Raw genomic sequence first — 23,394 nt, 5'->3', positions numbered from 1 at the left:
AAGCAGCAGCCTCTGAGTTGGGGGGCAATCAGAGCAGAGTATCGCGGATGTGGGTCCTAGGAAGTCTTTAGCCACAGCATGGAGTAGGAGAGGACATGTTGGGCTGAGCTATGGAGCAGAGCCCAAGAGTCCCTCCATCGAAGGCATGTGGTAAAATGGGCCTGTTTGCAGATCTCTTAGGAGCTGAAAGAGCTGTGTCCTGAGTAGCATCGACACAGCCCCTAAGTGTGTGGCCCGTGCTTGTCCTGGATAACACCTTCTTTGACACCCAGGAAGGCAGGAACTCTGAGCTCTGCCAAGGAAGCCACAAGTGGAGATCCCGAATGCTCTTCCATAGCCTCTGCAAGCCTAGCATCCTTCTTTACTGCCTGCAAGGTGGATGAGAGATGCATGGATGTGATTTCCCAATTTGTCCGTCCACGTAGGCCTGCGCTGTGGCTGACCTTCAGCTATGTGGGACCTATGTGTGCACTGGAACTTGGCATTGCTGTCATGACGCGTGCCCTTTAAAAGCTGGGGTTTCTGTTCACATTTAGCCCAATGGATCAAACATGTTTTCAGAGGTACGGGAAGCTGGAAGCCTGGTGAGAACGCAGTAATTCACTACCTTTGTCTTTGTTCTCATATTTAGAGGAAGGGCAAGGGATAGAGCTTCTCAAATGGGGTGTTTGGAAAGGGGTGGGGTGTTTGGGGTGGATGCAGTGAGGAAGGAGCACTACAGGCTGTTAGTGAGCAGGAGAAAGTGTTGCTAACTGTCCTTTAGTGTGTGAGAGTCTTCTCCAGTGAAGAAATGTCCTGCCCCAAATGCCAGTAAAGGGGAGCGCCACAGAGGAGCCGCAGGGCTTGGCTGTCCCTGAAGGTCGACCCCGTCATGGGGATCTGCCCGCTTGGCCTTCGCGGTAGTCTGAGCCCAGAGAGGCTAGATACAGTCTTCCATTTTTGGTTCAAAGCGGTCTTTACCATCCATTCATCCATCTGTCCATCCATCCATCCATGCATTCATCCTTTCAGTACTCCTTCGGTGAAGGGTCTCATGGCCACCTCTGCCCCCCTCCTTCTCCCTCAGTGATATTGTCACATTGTCTGCTCTACTAAACTTCATTGCCTCTCTGAACCGACTCATTCAGTAGCGATGACAAGTTCTTATGCCAGTGAGAATAGAGAAGGGGGAAGGCATTTAGTGGAAGGAGGTAGAGAAGAGAGGAAGAAGAGTGAAAAAGATGTTTTATAATTTGTCCAGGTATGAGAATAGGCGCCAGAGTTGTTAATCCCAGAAAAGGGATTTGGTTAATGCTAATGGAATCCCTCCTACATCTAGGTTGGTGGTTCTCAAACTTGAATGTACACCAGGATCCCCTGGAGGGTGTGTTCAGACAGAAGCTGCTGGGCACCATCCCCAGACTTTCCGATTGAGAAAGGCTGGGACGGGGCCTGGGAATTTGACTTCCTAACAAAGTTCCCAGGTGAGGCTAGTGCCGCAGGTCTGGGAACCATACTTCTCTGGGTCTGGGTCCTAGAGGAGAGAGAGACACCTGAACAGCTCTCATCTCTGGGACGCCTGGAAGACCAGGCTGAGAAGGGAGGAACTGGCCTTACTCTAGACCTTCCTCAAGGCCCACGAGGAAGAAGGAAGGAGTTAAGGTCTAGCATCCCCAGAAGAAGAGTGCAATATCAGCTTCACCCCCACCTCCCGATGCTGGGATCCACGCAGAGACCAGTGCGCTGTGTTTTCTCAAATAGCAAGAAAAAAAATAATAGAGTAAGCTTTGCTTTCTTATGTCTTTCTGCTCAGAAGTAAGTATATTTAGCTGGTGGCCTTTCTTGATGTCTGTTAGCTTGGACGCACTGGTAAACCAGGACATCAGAGATGGACGGCAACACTTCCTTTTGTTACCAAGTAAGGGGGTGTCGTAACAATATACAACCTGTGAAAGTTTCTCTAAAGGAAGGCATCTGACTTAAGGCCCAAACCATCGGATGTCTGATTTTTTTTTTCAGGAGTGGAAGCAAAGTCAGGATTGGACATAGTTCTTACCGCTGTATTTTCCTCTCTCTACTGTCAGCAACAACTAAAGGATGAATCGTTTTTGTTTTCTTCTTCCTAATGTGTTAACAGCAGCGATGGTTTATTCTGGTCCACAAAAGGGGAAAACAAAGAGAGTGATGGAGATGCTGTTGGAAGTGTGAGCAGGAATGCGAATGACACTGAGTGCATCTGTTTTTACTGTCAATTCCTGATTTTTCAAGATGATTCTCAGAACAGTTTTTCATCAAATGTGACCTTATGGCCAGATAACAACAAGCTTCTTTCCTCCTTGATGTTTCCTCGGAATCACAGTGTTATTAGCTTGAGTATTTAGTGGCGGTTGAGGAGCGGCATAGTATTTGGGGTTTCATTTTTTATCCAATATAGAAAGCCCTGCAGCACTAAATAAAAATGTCACCGTGTAAAATGTAAAGGCTTTCTGTCACAAATGTTTTTAAAAATTCACTAAGGGCTGAGGATTGGATTTATCTTACACTCTTTCTGTGATTTATTCATATTTAATGTTAGTTTCAACATTTGAAGCATGAAGAACTTGTTCAAATTAAAAACTGTGGTGAATCAGTCGTATTTGAAGAAAAATTCCACCGAGCCAGCATGTCAATTATGCAGTTCATTCCCCTTCATGTGTTCAAGGAGGAGATATGTTTGGTTTTCCCAGTGGCCGAAATTCTCACTGGGGAAACTCCTCATTGTTGGGGAGGTTCACGCAGCTGCTTGGTTCTGAGAGCTGTTTCCCTGGTATCAGTCGACGTTTTCCTCGGGCGTTAATCACCATCACACAAACGTGATGTCCAAGGACAGGAGGGGGGACAGACCTCACCTTTGGAACCATCATTTTGCTGCTCGTCTCGTTTTTCATTTTTGTTGCTTTGAGCCGCTGAGTTGCCTGTGTTTGGGGGAATATCTTTAGTTAGAGACAATATCCAGTCTTTTCTGTGGATGGTTCATAAATAATGGATGATAATAGAATTAGTTATGAATGAAAGGAAGAAAATGAACTCAAAACAGACTTTTTTTTTTAACTACTAAATAGCTGCCTCGGGTCTGCAGCATTGGCCTTTTTCAAAGCCCTGGAGGGTTGAAAGGCTGGTGGGAAGGAAGGGAGCTGCTGGCCCTGCTTGTTCCACCTTTGGAGCAAGTTGGCTTTTAGATGGCTAGAAGGAGACACGACAAGGCACAGTTGCCCTGGACACTCTGACTTCTGCCTGTCCTTCCACCTGCCCATCATCTGTCTGTCCTTCTGGCCTTCTATCCTTCCATCCCTTCCTTCTTTCTGTCTTTTTGTGCCTTCCCTCTTCCTGCCCTTCCTTCCAAGCTGCAGACACTTTGAACACCTCCTCTGGGCCATAGTTTGAGTCAGCTTCTCATAAACTGAGGGGAAATGTCCCTGTTTTCTCTGCTGAAAGTAATCAACCTTCTAATAAGAACCAAGGAAGAGGGCTTCCCTGGTGGCGCAGTGGTTGAGAGTCCGCCTGCCGATGCAGGGGACACGGGTTTGTGCCCCGGTCCGGGAAGATCCCACATGCCGCGGAGCTGCTGGGCCTGTAAGCCATGGCCGCTGAGCCTGCGCGTCCAGAGCCTGTGCTCCGCGATGGGAGAGGCCACTACGGTGAGAGGCCCACGTACTGCAAAAAAAAAAAAAAGAACCAAGGAAGAATGGGAATAAGAGATATGGAGTGCCTACAAGGACAAAGCCTTTTTAGCTTGGTTTTCCCACCTATCTGTCACTGAGGTCCAGGCCTAATGGAAGAATGGCAGCCAATACAGAGAGCAATACCAAAACTTAAGTATGAGGCTTTTAGGACCAGTTGGGAGCATTTCGTCATCATGATCTTGATCTTTTTTATTCCTTTGCTTGATGGAGAGAATCATCTTGATGAGTAAAGATCATCTTTTTTCCCCTCAGACTATTGGCAAGAAGTTACCTCCGACTGCAGCAACTCCAGACTCGTCAAAAACAGAAATGGACAGCAGGACAAAGGGTGAGTTTCCTTGTGTATCTGTTTTATGTTTGAAAGCAGTGAAGGATTTTATAATCATTGAAACGCTTTTGAAAAATCCTTACATAATCTTAATGGCTTTTTTAAAGCACATGGGGAAAAAGTGCACACCAATGTGTTTCATTAGGCTCTACCAGTAGGATGGGCACAAGTTCCTCGATGGAACAAGATGCTTTTTTAAAAAAATTAATTTATTTGTTTGTTTATTTATTTATTTGTGGCTGCGTTGCTGCGCGTGGGCTTTCTTTAGTTGCAGCGAGCGGGGGCTACTCTTCATTGTGATGCGCGGGCTTCTCATTGCAGTGGCTTCTCTTGTTGCAGAGCACGGGCTCTATGTGCACAGGCTTCAGTAGTTGTGGCTCATGGGGTCTAGAGCGCAGGCTCAGTAATTGTGGCGCATGGGCTTCGTTGCTCCATGGCATGTGGGATTTTCCCGGTCCAGGGCTCGAACCCGTGTCTCCTACATTGGCAGGCGGGTTCTTAACCACTGCGCCACCAAGGAGGTCCAGGATGCTTTCTTGCCATTTGTTTCTCACCCACGTTGCAGAGCCAGGGCTTATCTGTGTATACCCAGAGCAGTTTGCGTAGTTCACGAGGCAGGAAGATTCTAGACGATGGCAACTCAAGCAATTTAGGGATTCATAGGCCTTCAAATCAAAGAGGCTTTATCTTTTAGCCTAACCACTCAACAGACACTCCCAAATGATGACTTTCCTGCTACTCTCCTCAGCACATCTCTACTTGAATTCCTGTAGTTACAAATGTCTTTCTTCTGTTGAGCCGGATATGCTCTTCCTGTAATTTTTACCCATGGGTTCTAGTCTCTGGGTCTATATTGATATTAGCCCATTGTTCTCCTAACAGTCCTTTAAGTATTTGAGGACAGTTGTCTCCCCCAAAGCTTCCCACAGGTCAGTATTCCCCATTCGAGAGTAGCCAGATAATACAGAATGCCCACTTACATTTGAATTTCAGATAAACAATGAATAATTTTTTTTTGTTTTTAGTATGTCCCATGCAATATTGGCTGTTTATCTGAAATTCAGATGTAACTGGGCATCCTGTGTTTGTATTTGCTAAATCTGGCAACTCTCCAATTCCTTTAGTCATTCTTCCAATAATTGGAACGTTCTGAACATGCTCTAGTCATAAATAAGTGCTTCAGTTCCTTCTAGGGATTTTAACCTTTTTTTTTCCAGCTTCAGATTTCCTTATGAGGATAATGTGGACAGACTACTAATCTAGTTTGGAAAGCCAAAGGTTGAGAGAAGATATATCATACAAATGTAATTATGACTAATATAAGAGCAAGCATAGATTTATTCTTTTCGTTGCAGAAAAATATACCAGGAGCTCCTTTTGCAGTGCAAAACAGGTAGTTTTGAGAGCAAATAAGGGATACTGCCTTAGGCATTAAAAAATGAATTTATGGGACTTGCCAAGCCCAAAATGGTGGCTTAGATAAATACGTTCATGGATGTTATAGATGCAGCCGCTAGAGCTCTGTCTTGATGTTTAAGGTTCGGATGAGGTTGCATGCCTTCAGTCTGTTAACGGTACAATCAGACTGTGGCTAACGGGGGGAAGCGCACCAGTCTAAGGCTCTGATCCAGCAGTTCTCAAACTCGAGTGTGTCCCAGAATCACCTGGGGAGCTGGGCCTCACCTCCAGAATTTCGGAGTCAGCAGGTCTGGGGTGGGGCCTGAAATTTTGCTTTGCTAACAAATTCCCAGGTGCTTTGGTGCTCCTGGTCGAGGGCCCACCCTTCAGGAAGGGTTCTGAGCTTCTAGATGTTCCCAAAGCCAAACTGGCCCCGCAGTTACTCATGCGGGTTGTAGGTTTTGCATGCTTAAACCTACCTTTAGACAGTAAAACCTTCAAGATTCTTGAAGCGGCCTGAAATTTTTTTTTCAAGAATTCACAGTTAAACCACTTCTGATAACATTTCCTGTTGTTGGACAGTAGCCTATCCTTCCTTCCATTGAACTACTCATTTTGTAGTTCTGGCTGTTGACAGGTTTATAAATGATCCAGGTTACTAGGCAAGATTGCTGGGATGGCTGGAGTGGGGGGTGGGCAGGAGAAGGGAAAGACGCATCAAACCTCCAACGTAACTGGAATGGAGTCCCTGGGACAGGCTGTCCTCGTGACATGTGACAACCAGTGGCCTTCACCAACCTCACTCTTGTTTGTGGAAATAATAATCTGAGAAACAGAGAAATTTTTTTAATGGAAAAGAGTTTCAAGAGAAGTGAAAGAGAAATTCCCTATAGATTGTTCCTCTCTCTGCAGAGTAAATAGTACCTTGGGTGACCGGTGAGTGGCTCTGGGGGGAGACTAAGCAGGGGGTACCTGAGTGTCACTTGTAAGGTTGTGGCACAAAACAGGACAGTCTGCAGGGCATGCTTAGGTGACTAATCAATCCTCTGGCCTCAAGAACTGACCTTAGGATAAGCGCACATCCGTGATATATTTTTTTTACCCTCTGTAATGTCTGCAGGCAGGAGACTCAAGTCTTTTTTGGCAGGATTAGGTGGTGTGGATGGAAGGTGTTTTAGAGCAGAGCTGGCCAGTAGAAATACTATGTGAACCACATACAAGATTTTACACTTTCTGGTAGCCAGAAAAGAAACAGGTTTAAAAAAAAAGAAGGAAACAGGTGAACTTAATTTAAATATATTTTATTTAACTCGGTATGTCGAAAATATTATCCCTTCAACATGTAACCCATATAAAATTATTAAATGAGATATTTTCATTCTCTTTTCATATGAGTCTTCACAACCCAGCGTGTATTTTCCACATATGCCACCTCTCAACTTGGCCTAGCCACATTTTGAGTGCCCAATAGCCACATGTGCCTAGGGGGCCACCATATTGGACAGCATAGTTTGAAAGTAACTCTGGGATCTAAGATGGGCTTCCTGGGCCTGGATTTTAACACAGTTCATCACGCTCAGCTCCCTTGAGCATGTGGGAGTCTAGCCCAAGCCTTTTTCACTCCTACAAGTATCTATTAACTACGTCCATCTCTAGATGCATCACAGAGCGGGGATGAGTTGTTAATAAAGAGTGGTTTTACAGGGCTGGGTGGTGTGTTTTGGCTAAGAGTTAGGAAGCACAGATTCCAGGACTAGCTCTCTTATTAGCTAGCTGTGTGACCTTGGGCAAATAATTTTATTTCTCTGGCCTTGTGCTCTTCGTGGTCTGCCTTGTCTGTGAAGTCAGAGGGTTGTACTAGAGTGAAGCCCTCAGGTTTCTCCCAGCATCTTCACTCTCTGATTTAATTCCGAAAGCTTTACAATTCAGAGTGAAAGCTTTCTGCATTCAAAGAATTGAACAGCCGATGGGAGAGACAAAAGGAAGATGCGAACGACTGAGTTAGGAATATGAGAAGATGTCATTTGGCAAAGATGCCATGGATATAAATATGTGTGTAAGCGGGTGGTAGGTCGGGAAGAATTATCTCTGTCAGTGAAGACTTGAGAGATATTTATTGACAGATGTGTTTTCATGGACCCAGAGTAAGAATTGCTGCAGTCTAATCTCACGCCTCACACACTCTCTGGCTTTCATTGTAAAGAGCAAATTCTGGGGTAATTGTTCTCCCACGATTTCCACGAGGCACCCTAGTTCACTAGAAAGCCCCTTCCATTTGGAACCTTTCGCTGCTTCTGGATTTTGATGCAACACCCAAGTTCAGGTGGAAGGACAGAGAGTGCTGACCCACTTTTAGAAATGACTCGGAGCTTGGGAACAACACAGCCTCCTTCCTTCTGGATGGAAGTCACACCCATAACGAAACTTGCCCAGCGGTACAGAGGAGAGAAGCCCCTTCCCACATAGCTGTCTCCTTAGTGCGCTCAAATACAAGCTCACGTCACGAGTAAGTTATGATGATTCAAAAAATGTTCGTGTGGATTGATATCTTCTGAGGGAAAGTGAAACTCAGCTGATCAGGATTTATTTAAACAACTAACATCATCTCCCCTCCCCCAGTGAAGCTTTTATGATACTGAAATTCATCGGAAATGTGGGCTGAGGAGCAGATTGCCGTAATTTTCATAACAAGAGGAAAACTGTTTAAATATTCATAAATGAAGTGCTCTGAGGTATTTCCAGCTCGCCACATCTGGAGTTCCCCTCTTTCTTACTACAGTTGATGCAGATGATTTGTGGCCTCGGTGGGATAGAGAAATAGCCCAGAGAAATGATTATTTAGCATCTTCTTGAACAAACAGTTCAGTCTTAGAGATTCAGAGGACCAGTTGAGCAGGTGGGTTGGGGAAAAAATAGTCCTTGACAGAATTTGTACAAAGGCAGGTCAGGCTTCTGAATAAATGGTGGCTGGGGGGCAAGGGCTAAACTTTCTCTGTTTAACCTCCCCTCACGTTATCACCAGACACTTGTACCGCCTTTCTGATCACTTTGTCCCTTGACTTGCTTCTTAGGAGTTGTCCCCTGTGATGGTGACACATAGTGCCTTGTGGCTATCATTGATCCCTCGTGGAGGGGGCTGTGTCTTCTACCTGACATCCCCACCATCCAGTCCGGAAAAGTGCCATGGACTCAGTGGGCACTGGCAACAGTGGTGGTTGGGCAGATGGAGAATTAGAAATGGTTTCAATTTACCAGACTCTCTATCTAACAGAGTCTTGTAAAAGCAGTGTAGAAGCCACGGGTCTCCTTTCCCAAGTTCACAGTCACCGGGAAGAAAAGAACACATTTGTTGACCCTCGAGCTTATTTCAGATTTCTGGAGGGTCGCCAGTGGTTGCTCTGTGGGGCTTGACAGACCCTTGTTCTTTGTAGCCACTGTCCCAGGCCAGTCAGCCCAAGAGCGCCAGGGACAAACTAGGCTAGTCTGACAAAGTCAAGTTTATGGGCTCATTGCAACGAGGAGACTGCCCAGGAGGACCTGTGGAGCATCGCACCAAACAAAAGAAAACTGAGCAGTTACAGATTTGGAGGAGAAATGGAAGTGAGTGAAATGTAAACGAAGCAGCAGTGTTTTGATAGGCCCCAAGCAAAACAGGGCTGTGTGAGTCGGGCCACATCGGGTCTCTCTGTGAGCTGGACCACCACCAAGTTAAGACAGACGTGCAGGGCTGTGTCCAGAACCCCTTACATAAGGCCCTGCACTTGTGTGGGGATTCAAGGCTTCTCTGTTTCACAGTGACTTGTTTCTTTCAGCCAAGCGTGAAACATTTCATTCTTACTAATACAGTATAAAAAAGCAAAGTTTCTGATAGTCTGTGGTCTTAGAGGACAGACTTTCTCAGAGAGCAAGAAAGCAGTCGTCGCTCAGAGAAGGGTTGTTAGGACCCTTTCCAGCTATAGTGTGTGTGCTTGGGAGAAATGCTATTTCCGGTTCATTTTGCAGCTGGCTCTATCTGCGTTTGTATCCACATTTGCAGATTTTTACTTTCTCAGTCTGAGCTAATTTTTGCTTTGTCACCACATGTTTGAATAGGAGAAAAAAGGGTCAACTCCCTTATGTTGGGATTTTTATCAGCCTTACCTAGGAACTCTTTTAATCTATTTTGCCAGGATAGGTGTTTTTTGCTCACTTATCTTCTCCAAAGCTCACTCACCCTCAGACCTGGGAATTTGGGCACATCCAATACGAAGCATGTTTCCTACTCAGCCCTTTAGCGCCTCCCGCACCTGTTATGTACTAAAGCCCCCAGGCTCGGTGTCTCAGGTTCCCGCTGTCCCTAGGATGCACCTTTCATCGAGTGCCCCCAGCACAGACCTTGCTGTCTGGATTCAGAGTGAGGGGTCCTTCTGCGAGGGTGCCCAGCCTACCCATGCTGCAGATGACCTGGATTTCAAATACAGCCCGCTTGCAGGAAAAAAGTGAGCTCCCTTTCTGCTATCCTGGTGGATTTCCTTCCTTCCAAAGACTCAGTGCTTCTCCCCATCTGAGCAGGAGAAGGTGCCATTGAGACGAGCCATGATCTACCCCATACTAGAGAACAGGAAGACTTCCCTTGCTTGTCAGATTTTGATTTCTTTAAAAAAAGATTGTTTTCTCTTTTTAAAGTGAGAGAATAGAAAGTGGCATAACTCATAGCTGTGAAATAATTTGCAAGTCATATTCCCAGCAACATCCAAGACCAGAGGGGTCACAGTCAGCTTTCTTGTGGAGGAAGGCGTTTTGTGAAGACTGGAGTTGACAATGTAGTGACGAATGCATTGTGTTTTGTTTCCCTGTCTGAGTTTAGGTAGAGACCAGGCTTTCTCCACATTGGCCCTATTAACATTTGGACCAGATCATTCTTTGTTGGGGTGCTGTCCTGTGTCCATTGTAGGATGTTTAGCAGCTCCCTGGCCTCTACCCGCTAGATGTCAGTTATACTTATTACTGCCTCCCCCCAGGTTGTGACAACCATAAATGTCTCCAGGCATTGCCAGTGTCTCCTGGGAAGCCAAGTCACAGCAGTTGCACACCACTGGTGTAGACTGTCGTACGCCCCAGGAGGGCACTCCTATATCTCTGCTGCCGGGCGCACACTGGACGCTTAGTTAATATTTATTGAACAAATGTATTCATCTCACCCCTCCCCACGAGCCCTGGATCCTCAGACTGACTCAGAACTGCATTTCTCACTTAAATCTCTCATACAGCACAGACAGCCCCGGCACTGCCGCCACGCTGGCCCACCCTCCAGGTCCCCACGGTTGTTTTGTTCCTTCCTGGCATTGACATTTTGCTAATACCCATGGCTAGATCAGTGTGATCCCCAGACCAGCAGCGTCAGCATCCCCTGGGGACTTGTTAGAGATGCAAATCCCCAGGCCCTGCTCCAGCCCTATGGAATCGGAAACCCTGGGGTTTCTGTTTGTACACGTCCTCCACCTGATGCCAATGCCCACTCAAGCATGAGGACCACTAACCTAGACTCGTGTTTCTTAAGCATCCCTGCTGATGAGAATCACCCGGGGTTGGGGGACATGGTGCTGGTTGAGCTGCTGGATTCCTGGTCCCACCTCAGAATCCCTAGGGAAGGGATCTGGGCAGGCATAGAAGAAACAGGTGCCCTACATCATTCTTGTCATCGGGGATGGTTGAGAAACACCCCTCCTCTTCCTCCTCTGGTCAAAGTCCTAGAACATTGTCCAGGCAGGGGCCAGTGCCGTTTTGCTCTTCCCAGAAGGGACCCTGAGTCTCTCCTTTGGGAAGTAGTTTCCCCATTTCGGAATCTCTGAGGCTTTAAGGCAAACACATCACTCTCATTCTCTCCTCACTGCTGCCTTGTCCAGAGCTCTGTGTATACATGCCTTATTTCCTCTCCTTGATTGTAAGCTCCCTGGGAACCAGATAACTAGTCTTATTTAACTTATTCTCTTTTCCCCAGAACATGATAGATGTCAACACCCTTACTGCAATTACAAAATACAAAAAGCTCCCGAAAACCAAAAGGTTTTATCACCCCTTGGGTGAGCAAACTTGTCCTGGACTAATGAGCATTTAGGTATAGTCTTTATTTATCCCACTCGGGGTGACGAATCATCCATTTGCTGCAAAATTTTAATGTATTTGATGGTTGGGTGCAGCCCCAGACTCCAGCTGGGGATGTTACATATTATATGGCATGTGCAATGTATTTCCTTTCTAAAATCTGAAAAATTCTGTCCCCAGGGCTTCTGGATAAGGGCTTATGAACCAGTAGGGTCTCTGATAATATTTGTCAGTTTCATGAAAGAATTTTCAGATTTTGATGTTGGTGAAAGTAGACACCACTGAGCTTGATGTGTTTGTTCTGGTGTCCCAAAGGAAAAGAAAATTTTCAATTCCAGGCATGACCTGGTACTTTCCATCCCTGCTGAAAGCTCTGGAAGGCTTCCTACCAGACTTTGTGACACATGGGGTTTTGATCTTCATGTCCTAAATTGAGCCCAGAGAATTGTTCTAAATTGAATGTTATTTTCTTGGTGTGTGTTTATATGTTCTCTTTGCTGATATGTTTATTCTGTTTCTTCTGCTTTTTTTTTTTTTAAGGTGAGGGTATTTTCTTAAGTTTGTTTGTTTGTTGTATGAGTAGATTATAAAGCCAGCTGAAGGGTGTCATCGGATGTGGTCATGTGATTTCAATTCTGTGAACAATCTGTTTTTAATCTCATGTAAATTTCTAGAAATTTAGAGATTGACATAATGGGTTTTTTGTTTTTTTGTGTTTTTTTTGGAGGTGGTGTGAATTATGACTGGACTTCTTGGTGTATCTTAAAATTTGAATGCCAATCATCACTTAGTAAGGGTCTCTTGATTGGGAACTGGGCAAGAGATTCAGGGTTCTGAATCTGATTTTGTACACCACATTTTCTCTGCACCTTTGAACGTGTCTACGTTTTTGTTTTCCTTTTTCTGGAAAGACAGAGTCATTGCTTTTTTATCAGATTCTTAAGGGACTGACTCTAAGACAAAAAAGCTTAAGAACTGACTTAAGGTTTCAGTCTTACGCTAATTTATTAGTATTTTTAAATCTTTCTAAAGAAAAAATAGAGGCAAAATCATCTTAATTACTGGATAAATTGTGCCTTTATTTCTTTATGTGTCTGTGTGTATTCATTCCTGTTTGATCTTGGACTAATTAAATCCATCTAATTGACGAATAGATGGAAAATGACTGCCTCCAAAAATTAGCTTCAGTCCTTTCCTCTCTACCTCTGTCTGCTATTCATTTAAAATTTATAATCTTCGCACGTTCAAAAAGGATTTGGAATTATACTCTTCTTTCAAGACATATCAAATGCCTCCTCTTTTGTGATCTCTCTCCTGCATGCAGTCTTGCCTTTCTCTGAAACACCATGACAATATTCAGTCATAGTGAGTTGATGCTTATTCGTGTACTTGTCTTTTCTTACTGTCGTTCTTCTCCCCTCGCCTTTCTCCAGGCACTAGGTTGTCACTTCCGTGCGAGGGTGGGAGGGCGTGGTTGGACTGACCTGTATATCACAGGCCCAGGAACTGACAATATCTTTTTCATGGTGGTGACTCAATAAATGTTTGAATTAAAGTGGGGAACATCTTCGTTCCATATACTATAAAGTTAAAATCGTATTTTCAGAGTTCATAAAGTTTTTTGCATTTGAATTTTTTTTTGAGTATCTTAAAACCATTGGAACATCCAAACCAACATAATGTTCTTATTTTCCAATACTGCTGAATTAGGGCCCGAATGCTTCAGAAGTAAAAACAAATTCTTATTTTCAAATATATCATAATAACTTAACATGTGAGGCGAAGGGTTGCCATATTTGGTCAGGAGTGTTCTGAGTTACGGTGCTCATGACCAGAGCTCTGAACTGTCAGAGCCGGCGAGGACGAAGGTATAGCCCAGTGTGCTCCTTGACGCCTCCAGCATTTCACTGGGATGTTTCTGGGGACCTGGGTGGGAGATGGACCAGCCCCACTCTCTAATTTAACCAGACAGCTCTGTTTTTAGTTGTTTTATACTGGACCTCTGGAATAAGTTTAAATTTGCTGAAAGTGTCCTGCTAAAGTTAACCAAACTCTCCTGTTGGCGCTCCTTGGCCGGCCTCACTTTTACACGTGAGGACATGAGGTCCAGAGCTATGGTGTGATTGCCTCAGGTTGTGTGCTTGGGAAAGATCGGGGGGGCCAAACCCAGTCTTGACTCTCCTGACTTCTAGCCCAGAATCTTCTCTTCCTACTTTGCTCTCCCACAGATTTTCCTCTACTTTTTAGGTGTTGCTAGAGAATGATCAAGAAACATTGAGTGGGAGCTGTGTCAGGTTCTGGGGATACAAAGAGGGGCGAGGTATGGCATGGGAACCTGCTTTGCAGAGAGAGGTAGTTGATGGTAGCCACTGGCACCTTTATCTCCTCCTTTTATCTAAAATTGGTAGTTTTGTGTCTAAGGCCTCACATATAAAACAGCAGAGCTACATGGTGGAAGTGTTCTAACACTGGGTTATGGTGATGGCCACACAACTATATAAATGTATTAAAACTCTTCAAACTGTACAACTAAAATATGTGAATTTTATAGTATATAAATCATACATCATTAAAGCTGTTTTTTTTAAAAAGACAGAGGGACACCTACCCTCCTTTAGCTTATAGGAAAACTGTGGGCATAAAACAAAATGGCCCTGTGAAACATTTTAAAGGCATGTTAGTACTTTCTTGTAAATGTTTTCTATGTTGGTTACAAGTCAATTCCATAGTCATTTATGAACCTCCTACTAGGAGGCCAGGTCTTAAGGTAGCAAGGGAAGGGTTGGGGGAAAAGGGAATGACAAAGATACGTCGCAAGAAGATTTGGTGGGGGAGGCAGATTATAGTGAAGTGTTTCAGAGGAGGTTACTGGAAGTGTCCTCTTTCTTCTACTGAGTTCCTTCATGTCAGGGAACCTTCATGTCAGGCCGGCTTTGAGTGATAAATGCCTACCTGACCACAAAGTAATGACAAGCAACAGAGTTATATTAAGTCAGATAACAGGAGATCCAGAGACAGGTGCCCTGAAGTTGGTTAATTCAACAGACATCTCAACAATGTCAGGGCTTAGGGTCACCTCCTCTTTGATTTTTTTGGCTTTCCTTTCATGGGTGAAATGTGGCTGCAACAGCACCAAACTGTGTACTATCTTCCAACAAGGATGAAACAGTGTTAAAAGCAAAAAGGCAGGGGCAACTGTTTTCCTCATGTATCTTTTTTTATCTGGGAACAAAATCTAACTGCCCCCCCCCAGCACATTTCCTCTCAGGTCTCATTGGCTGGAAGTGGATCACATGCTCACGCCTCAACCAATCACCAACAAAGGGGAGAGAAATTAACATTATTTGCCTAAGAAGACCTAAATTTGCCATTTCTCCAAAGAAGACATACAGATGGCCAACAGGCACATGAAAAGATGCTCAATATCACTAATTATTAGAGAAATGCAAATCAAAACTACAATGAGGTATCACCTCACACCAGTCAGAATGGCCATCATCAAAAAAATCTACAAACAATAAATGCTGGAGAGGGTGTGGAGAAAAGGGAACCCTCCTACACTGTTGGTGGGAATGTAAATTGATACAGCCACTATGGAGAACAGTATGGGGGTTCCTTAAAACACTAAAAATAGAGTTACCGTATGATCCTGCAATCTCACTCTTGGGCATATATCAGAAGAAAACTCTTAATTCGAAAAGATATGTGTGCGCCAGTGTTCATAGCAGCACTCTTTACAATAGCCAAGACATGGAAGCAACCTAAATGTCCATCGACAGAGGAATGGATAAAGAAGATGTGGCACATATATACAATGAAATATTACTCAGCCATAAAAGAAATGAAATAATGCCATTTGCAGCAACATGGATGGACCTAGAGATTGTCATATTAAGTGAAGTAGGTGAGACAAAGACAAATATCATATGATATCACTTATATGTGGAATCTAAAAAAATGGTACAAATGAACTTATTTACAAAACAGAAATAGACACATAGAAAACAAACTTATGGTTGTGAAAGGGGATGGTGGGGGTGGGGGAGATAAATTGGGAGTTTGGGATTAACATATACACCCTACTACATATAACATAGATAACCAACAAGGGCCTACTCCATAGCACAGGGAGCTATGTTCAATATCTTGTAATAACCTATATGGGAAAAGAATCTGAAAACGAGTGTGTGTGTGTGCGCGCGTGTGTACCTGAATCGCTTTGCTGTCTACCTGAAACTACCACAACATTGTAAATTAACTATACTTCAATTTTTAAAATGATTATAAAAAATATTATTTGCCTAGACGTACTTGACTCATCCCTAGGGCTGTGGAGTGTTCCCTATTCCTGAGTACAATGCCTGAGCAAATTAGGATTCTATGAACTGGGAAGGGAATGGGGAATGGTGGCTGGGAAGTTAACCAACAATGTCTACCACACTTAATTGACTTTTTTTTTTAAACACCTTTATTGGAGTATAATTGCTTTACAATGGTGTGTTAGTTTCTGCTTCATAACGAAGTGAATCAGTTATACATATACATATGTCCCCATATCTCTTCCCTCTTGCGTCTCCCTCCCTCCCACCCTCCCTATCCCACCCCTCTAGGTGGTCACAAAGCACCGAGCTGATCTCCCTGTGCTGTGCGGCTGCTTCCCACTAGCTATCGGTTTTACATTTGGTAGTGTATATATGTCCACGCCACTCTCTCACTTCGTCCCAGCTTACCCTTCCCCCTCCCCACGTCCTCAAGTCCATTCTCTATGTAATTGACTTTTTTTGATGGAAAGGAATAAAAACATGACTTGTTCCTCTTCTTTGTTGGCCATGGATGTCTTATCTTCTGTGTAAAACGTTTCCATGATTTTGATCCAACAAATTATTCTTAAAGCCAGGACTCTGCAGGGCAGTTCTTCAATAATACTGTATTTATTTCAGTGTTGCTGTAAGTTTTGAGGTTGGGTAGTCGTATTTCACTAGCACAGTCAGTAGGAAAATCGGTAAGGAGCTGTCATTATCCAATTTAAAGATGCTTAACTTTTTCCCTCCCTTTAGAACATTTGGGCCAATTCAGAGTTTGGGAGGTTTGCTGTAACGAATTTAAGAGGGATGGAACTATGTGGGCTTAGGAATATATGGGCGGATTGGTACTGATGGGATTTAGAACTAGTGCCTCTTAGGATGAGTTAAGGAGCAAAAGGCATCAGCTTCCCAGAGTACCTAAGACAGAAGGTTTCCAGCACTAGGATAGGGGGTGTAACTGATATCTTCAAGCCATTGGACAGAAAGCAAAAGCATTGGACAGAGTAAGTCCCTCTCTTTCCCTCTCCCCTTTCGTCTCTCCTCCCCTCCCTGTTCTCTGTCATATCCCAACGCTAGACCACAGTGTGTCTGTATTATAGACTTTTTATTGCATTGATTTTATATATCACTCTTTGATTGATGTGACATTAACCATAATAAAAAGAATCCCACATTCTAGTGATAAAAATTATTCTAGGAACACTGTAATTGATACTTATGCATATGGCTCTAGGCTGTAATCTGTCTGCAGGAATGGCCTAATCGTTGGGCAATATTTAACGCCATTCAAAGCCATTAGGGTTGTTGACTTTGAGGCGGACTAATAAATACCTGTCCAGGTAGACACTAATTCTCTTGAATTTTTCTTTCCACCTTCTGTCCTGTGTCATTAGACCTATTCTCTAAGTCTTAGTTTCCCAAATACCTTACAGATGTTTTCAGTGTCTTCTAAACAGGTGCCTTTGTGTACATAGAGAAGGTTTTAATATCAGGTAGCCTTTCAAAAGCATATAATTCAGGGCATATTTGAGTGGCTTTTGAGTGGCCTTAGTGTTTTTCTCTCTTTGGTGAAAGCTGGTGCATTTCCTTGCTGACGAACAGTCGTAGGTTCCTGAGTAGGCAGGTTCCCACAGAGAGACCATGGGACATATTTGAAAAGTTCTCCCCCCGACACGCGTGCGAAGAGCATTTGGTCAGTATTTGTTGGCCATTTGTGGTTGACACATGTTCACATACAACTCCATTGACATCTGTCTCTTAAGATGGACCGTAATGGAGTCTTTCTCATTGTTTTGAGTGCCGTGTCAGCTTTGTAACATACAGATACCCTGTTTCTGATTCAGTGATGTGTGGAAGACAGTGAGGGCAAAACTTAAGTTTTTTGCTCTTTGTAGATTATGTCTACTTATGCATTCACCTGAAGAATATATAAAATGGTATGTAAATGCCACAGAGCGGCTGGGCCCGTGAGCCACAACTACTGAGCCTGCGCGTCTTAAGCCTGTGCTCCGCAACAAGAGAGGCCGCGATAGTGAGAGGCCCGTGCACCGCAATGAAGAGTGGCCCCCGCTTGCCGCAACTAGAGAAAGCCCTCGCACAGAAACAAAGACCCAACACAGCCAAAAATAAATATAAAAATAAATTAATTTTTTTAAAAAAGACCTAAAGAAGAAATACATGGTGAATATCTTTTTAAAAAATGGTATGTAGGGCTTCCCTGGTGGCACAGTGGTTGAGAGTCTGCCTGCCGATGCAGGGGACATGGGTTTGTGCCCCGGTCCGGGAGGATCCCACATGCTGCGGAGCGGCTGGGCCCGTGAGCCATGGCCGCTGAGCCTGCGCGTCCGGAGCCTGTGCTCCGCAACGGGAGAGGCCACAACGGTGAGGGGCCCGCGTACCACAACAACAAAAAAAAAAAGGTATGTAAAATAAAGAGTATTCAAAAATACACATTTATTTTCTGAGACCAAGGAAACCTTTTTTGCTTTTCTGCCTGAGAGAAGCAAAGCAGTTAATTGCTTTCATGATGTCACATGATTTTTGAGGGAAAAATGAGAATAAATATGCGTGAACCAAAAATGAGCAATCTTGGATAGTTTTCCGAGGGTGACCCTTCTTTCTTTACACAGTAGTTGTGCTCTTTCTGTTAAGCGTGCTTTTCTCTGAAGTTAATGTAACATCTCCTCCTGGACCAGCTTATTAGATAAAGCATTTTAAGGGTTGTGTTTTCTTTTCTTCTTACAGCCAAGGATTACTGCAAAGTAATATTTCCATATGAGGCACAGAACGACGATGAATTGACAATCAAAGAAGGAGATATAGTCACTCTCATCAATAAGGTAAACAAAGGTTCCCTCCTGCCTTCTAAGCTATGAACCACTTTGAGGTGTTGACTGGATAGTACGCGCTTATATTTTAACCCTTGAAGCAGTTAATTTTCATGATCCTGCATTCCCAAGGAAGAATCTTACGTCTTTCCTCTCAATCAGGCTAAGCCACATGTAGCCAGGTGAATGAATGAACTTGAAACTCCAGTAGATTCCGTTTGCCTTGGAGCCAGCTGCAGATTTGCATGGCCCTGTCCCAGAAGGGCTAACCCGGAAGGTGGAAGACGGCCTGCTTGGTCAGAGAGCCCGCCCTCCACAGCAGCCCTGGCTGCAAAGCTCTGTGCCATGAGGTGTCCAAGGAGGGGCTTCCAAAAGGCGAAGTCGTACATCACAGGCAGAAAAGGCTTAAAGAATGTTTACTGTACAGATCAACGACAGGTAGCGCACCTGAGAGAGTCTTGCCCGTCTTGCTGGGGCTGAGAAGCTCGGATGATTTTATTATCACTACAGACAGTGATTTTAGGCTACATCTGTGTGAAGTGACGCAGCTTAACAGGGCCTGGACCATGTGCCGTGTATGCTTTCATGCAACGGTACTCACCAAGTGGGTGGTTGAAAGATCCATTATTTAAGTAATTCCTGGAATATATGGCCTTTTCTCTGAAGTATAGGGTTTTTGTGATGGTTGACTACGACAAAAAGCTGAGCAGTCTTTAGGATGTATAAGGTGCTTTTAGTCTTGTATCCAGGTAAGTGGCAAGCAATGTGGAATTCTCTTAGCACGGGCGTGACTGGGGGATCACATGGCTGCCTGTGTTCATGCGGGGCTGGACAGCATTGACAGGGTGGAGGGTGCAGGGAAAGGGGAGAGAGAACAGGGGCTTAAGGTGGGAAGCAGGCCCTGGGTCCTGTTGTCTCTGGCCGTTACTGAGAGGCAAGGGACCATGGTGTTGCCCATCCCCCATCCCACGGCCCCGAGTGTGTCCTTAAGTGATTGGTAGGATTTCCCTTTATGACCTTATAATCAAGGACAGTTACCTTTAAGAAATGGCTATGGAGGTTGTGTGTTTTCAGAGCCTGAGCCATAGATGCCAGGGAATGCATGACCCCAGAGGTTAAGGAGATTGCCAAAGGTCAGATTATTTTAGGGAGAAATCCTGGCGCTCTCACCCTCTGCATCGAAAGTGGTGTGCTGGACAATGCTAGGGTGACTTTCTGGACTAGTACACTATTCCCTGCTTTGCTGATGGCCCCAGAACTCATCCATCTTTTCACCTGTAAAATATTCTCCCATGAACTTATTTCAGTACATCTCTGTAGGTGTTGAATGTGGCCGGCGGAAATCAGAGGAGGGGAAACGCTGCCCTTCTCGTGCTTTTCAGCTGAGGACGCAAGGCGGTTCTTTCTTTGCCACCCTTCCCCTTGTCCTGCGGGCGGGCCTCCTCCGGGATGCTTTCCTAGGCACGGTGCATTTCGTATTTTAAATCAGACCCTTAACCAAATACATGAAATGGCTGTGAAGCATGATAAAAATACTCTGATAACTGGCACAGAGGCTTGGTTCTACTACCACAGGGGAAGGGGTAGAGCACTTTTCCCCGTGATGACATAGCGACCAGAGGATTAAACAGCTGCCACTCTTTGTAATGGCGGGGGGGCTCATTTTCCTGTTTTTGTTTGGGGGAGCACCCTCCTTTCAGTTGAAAACCGGATGTACAATAACATTTACTAAGGTTTGGGGGAAAGAAAAGCCCACCACGGATGGTCTCCTGTCTGAACACATGTATTTCTACCTTAACATCTTATATTCCAGTCCTTGTCATTTGATTATATACGATGAGAACACGTTCATTCTGATTATTTCATTCCTCCCTGCCAGGCTGACGTCCAGTCCAATAAAAGGAATTGAAGTTTCTTGAAGAGCTTATTTAGTCAGAGAGGGACTCTCTCCCGGTCCTGTCTACACAGTAGGGAGAAAGGAACGGAAGGCTGCTGTCAGGAGTGTCCTGAGGGTTGCATCTGATTTTCCCAGCCCCACAGCTGAATGTGTTTAGAAGCAGTTTGGACCTGTGAAGCAGCTCACAGATATCACGATTACACTCGCAAAGCGGGCACTTGGCACCCTCCCTGTCCGCTTGGCCCCTTGCCCTGGGCTCGCACACCGATTGTGCTGCTCAGGCCAGAGCGCCCGGGTGGCCCATCTTGGCACTTGCTCCTCCTGGTCTCACCCTGCCCCCGCCCCCAAGCCCAGCAGCGCCAGCCCCCGAGGGTCCCGCCTTCCTGCCTCCCTGCCACTTCTGTCCCTGGCAGAGCCAGGCCCTGGTCCGCACCTCCAGGGCCTCATCCCTCCTCCTTTCTCCAGCACCTTCCACAGAGCATGCTCCACAGGAGAGCCCTGGGCTGACCAATGGAGGGATGCTTTCCCCAGCTCCAGCTTCCACCTGCTGCATCCCTATCACCCTAGCGCCTGCCTTTTATCATCCCATAACAGCCTCTGCTCGTGTAACCTCTCTGTTCCAGCGAAGGGCTCTGGTAACTTTCTCTCCTTCATTGTAAGATTGGGCTAGATATCCGGCCACGTGGTCTGGCCACAGACCCTAAAGCCGACCTCACAGGGCAGCCGTGAGGAGGTACTAAGATGCTGTGTATAAGTGCCTCTCGCAGGGAGGGGTCCATCACTGGTACCTGTAATCCTAGGAATTGTCAGTTCATCTCTGCTCTTTCTCTGCCCTCAGAAATGGGAATGCAGGGGCTCTTGTGGCTGGGCCCAGTTCATAGCTGGGGCTGGAATGCTGTGATATCAAGTAGGTAACAGTGATAAAAAATATATATACCTAAAATAGGTAAGAATTTGCAGTGGGTAAGAATTCACAGTGGGTGAGATTTCAGCAAGAATTTGGAAAGAAAACATGCCATAAATATTTTGCCTGCTGAGGGTGGGAAGGACGGAATCTGAGTCTGTCAAACCCTGCTTTATAGAAAAGTCTTACTCTTGCCCTGAGTTTAGGTATCGCCCAGAAGTTCATTTAGATGACTGTGTGCTTTTCATATTGCAGAGTGAATAGTTTCGCCACAATTTGTTTAATATGCACTTTGATATGCCTCTTTATTGTATTATGAGTTGAGATGAAATAGCTCTTCTCTAAATTTGATGGCTTTTGCTGTAGACGTTCTTGATTTACCCCAAATTCTGGTGGTGGTTTCATTTTATAATCATTTAAGGTGGTTTCCCTTTGCCCTGCTTCTATGAGCTGTGGCAGGAGTCATAGGGCAGACGTTGCCCTCATTTTTAGCCCTAGATTGTCACTTCATATAGTTTTCTAGCAAATGAGTCATACACCTTTAGTGGGTGCCTAGACGCCCTCCTCGGTTCCTGAAATAATGCACAAAGGCCCGAACTATTTGTGTGTGTCCCTGGAAACTAGGATGAAATGTGGCAACCCGAATGGTTTCTTTTTTAGTTTATTTATAAAATAGAATTCTTGTGGATTTGGGAACATGTCCACGGGTGCAGAACACACCTGTGTTTAGCTTTTATTTCCAGTCACTCAAAAATAGCTCCTTAAAAAAATAAAAATAGCTCCTTCGTCTGTGTTCCTGCCACCCCCATCCCTGCCTTCCTGATTTGTGCTCAGAGCGTGGTTGAAAGGGTTCAGAAGCCTCTGGGTCTCGCTTCCAACCTGAGAAGCTCCCTGGAGAAGGGGTCAGGCGAGGCTCTACTGTGAAGCATGCGCCTTGCCCTGACCACTGCCGCTTGGGGCAGAGCGAGCCCAGCTGTGCAGAGGGACGATGTCCCTGCTCTCGGCCAACAGCCTCCTGGCCTCAGAGCAATGGCCCTTTCCTCCCAGCCCCCGGTAACCTGGAGGAAGGGCTTCTCACGTGACCCCTCTGTAAACAAAGATCTTCGGGTATTTCTTATCAAAAGGCTCCCCTGAGTGGCTGTGTCTTTGACCGGTTACAAAGCAAACAGAAACCCCCTTTCTTCATGGTTATAAAGCCTATTTGACAACATCAAGGTAAACACAGAGAAAGGTAATGTTATTGACTAAAGTCACGGTGTGGTGGAGTCGGAAGGAAGGAGAAGGGGACAGCATTGATGTTCGGGGGAGAAAACCGATATATGCGCCTCTCAAGAAAGAGGGAACCCAGTGGAGTAGCTAAAGGTAGACGGTCACCACTACGAAAAAATACCAACTAGGAATTTCGCCTTTTCTTAGGGATGTATCAAACCAGGGACCCCAAATGTCTGAGCTAGACCTGCTGCTGTGAGGGCAGAGTTAGGACTGATTCTAACTCACCAGCTTCCTCCAGCTCTCCCTCAACGTGTTTTCCTCCCTCCTTTCCCAGACAGTGGTTGAGCATTTAACTTAATAGTAATAGCTCCGGGCTTCCCTGGTGGCGCAGTGGTTAAGAATCCGCCTGCCAGTGGAGGGGACACGGGTTCGAGCCCTGGTGCCGGAAGATCCCACATGCCGCGGAGCAACTAAGCCCATGCGCCACAACTACTGAGCCTGTGCTCTAGAGCCTGCGAGCCACAACTACTGAGCCCGTGTGCCTAGAGCCCGTGCTCTGCAACAAGAGAAGCTACTGCAATGAGAAGCCCGCGCACCACAACAAAGACCCAACGTAGCCAAAAATAAATAAATAAAATAAAATAAACTTAAAAAAAAATCTGAATCATGAAAAAAAATAGTAATAGCTCCTGCAGGACCAGAGCTTCCCAGCACAGGACCCTTCTGGGCCACTGGCAG

At 45.2% G+C, this 23,394-nt stretch overlaps 1 protein-coding gene across 6 annotated transcripts in view; it reads left to right on the top strand.

Annotated features, from left to right (window-relative positions):
* Nucleotides 1-23,394, top strand: part of SH3KBP1 (SH3 domain containing kinase binding protein 1) — a 344,495-nt gene that overhangs the window by 233,496 nt on the left and 87,605 nt on the right. For all 6 annotated transcript variants that reach the window (XM_065900876.1, XM_065900878.1, XM_065900877.1 and 3 more), the window contains 2 exons: nucleotides 3,954-4,029; nucleotides 18,561-18,655. In XM_065900876.1, the coding sequence (XP_065756948.1) occupies nucleotides 3,954-4,029; nucleotides 18,561-18,655 (171 nt within the window). The remainder of the gene's footprint in view (nucleotides 1-3,953; nucleotides 4,030-18,560; nucleotides 18,656-23,394) is intronic.

The sequence above is a fragment of the Phocoena phocoena genome, chromosome X (genome assembly GCF_963924675.1).
Source record: "Phocoena phocoena chromosome X, mPhoPho1.1, whole genome shotgun sequence".
Lineage (NCBI taxonomy): Eukaryota > Metazoa > Chordata > Mammalia > Artiodactyla > Phocoenidae > Phocoena > Phocoena phocoena.
The sequence above is the reverse complement of the archived record's forward strand: the minus strand, read 5'-3'. Positions and strand labels throughout refer to the sequence as shown.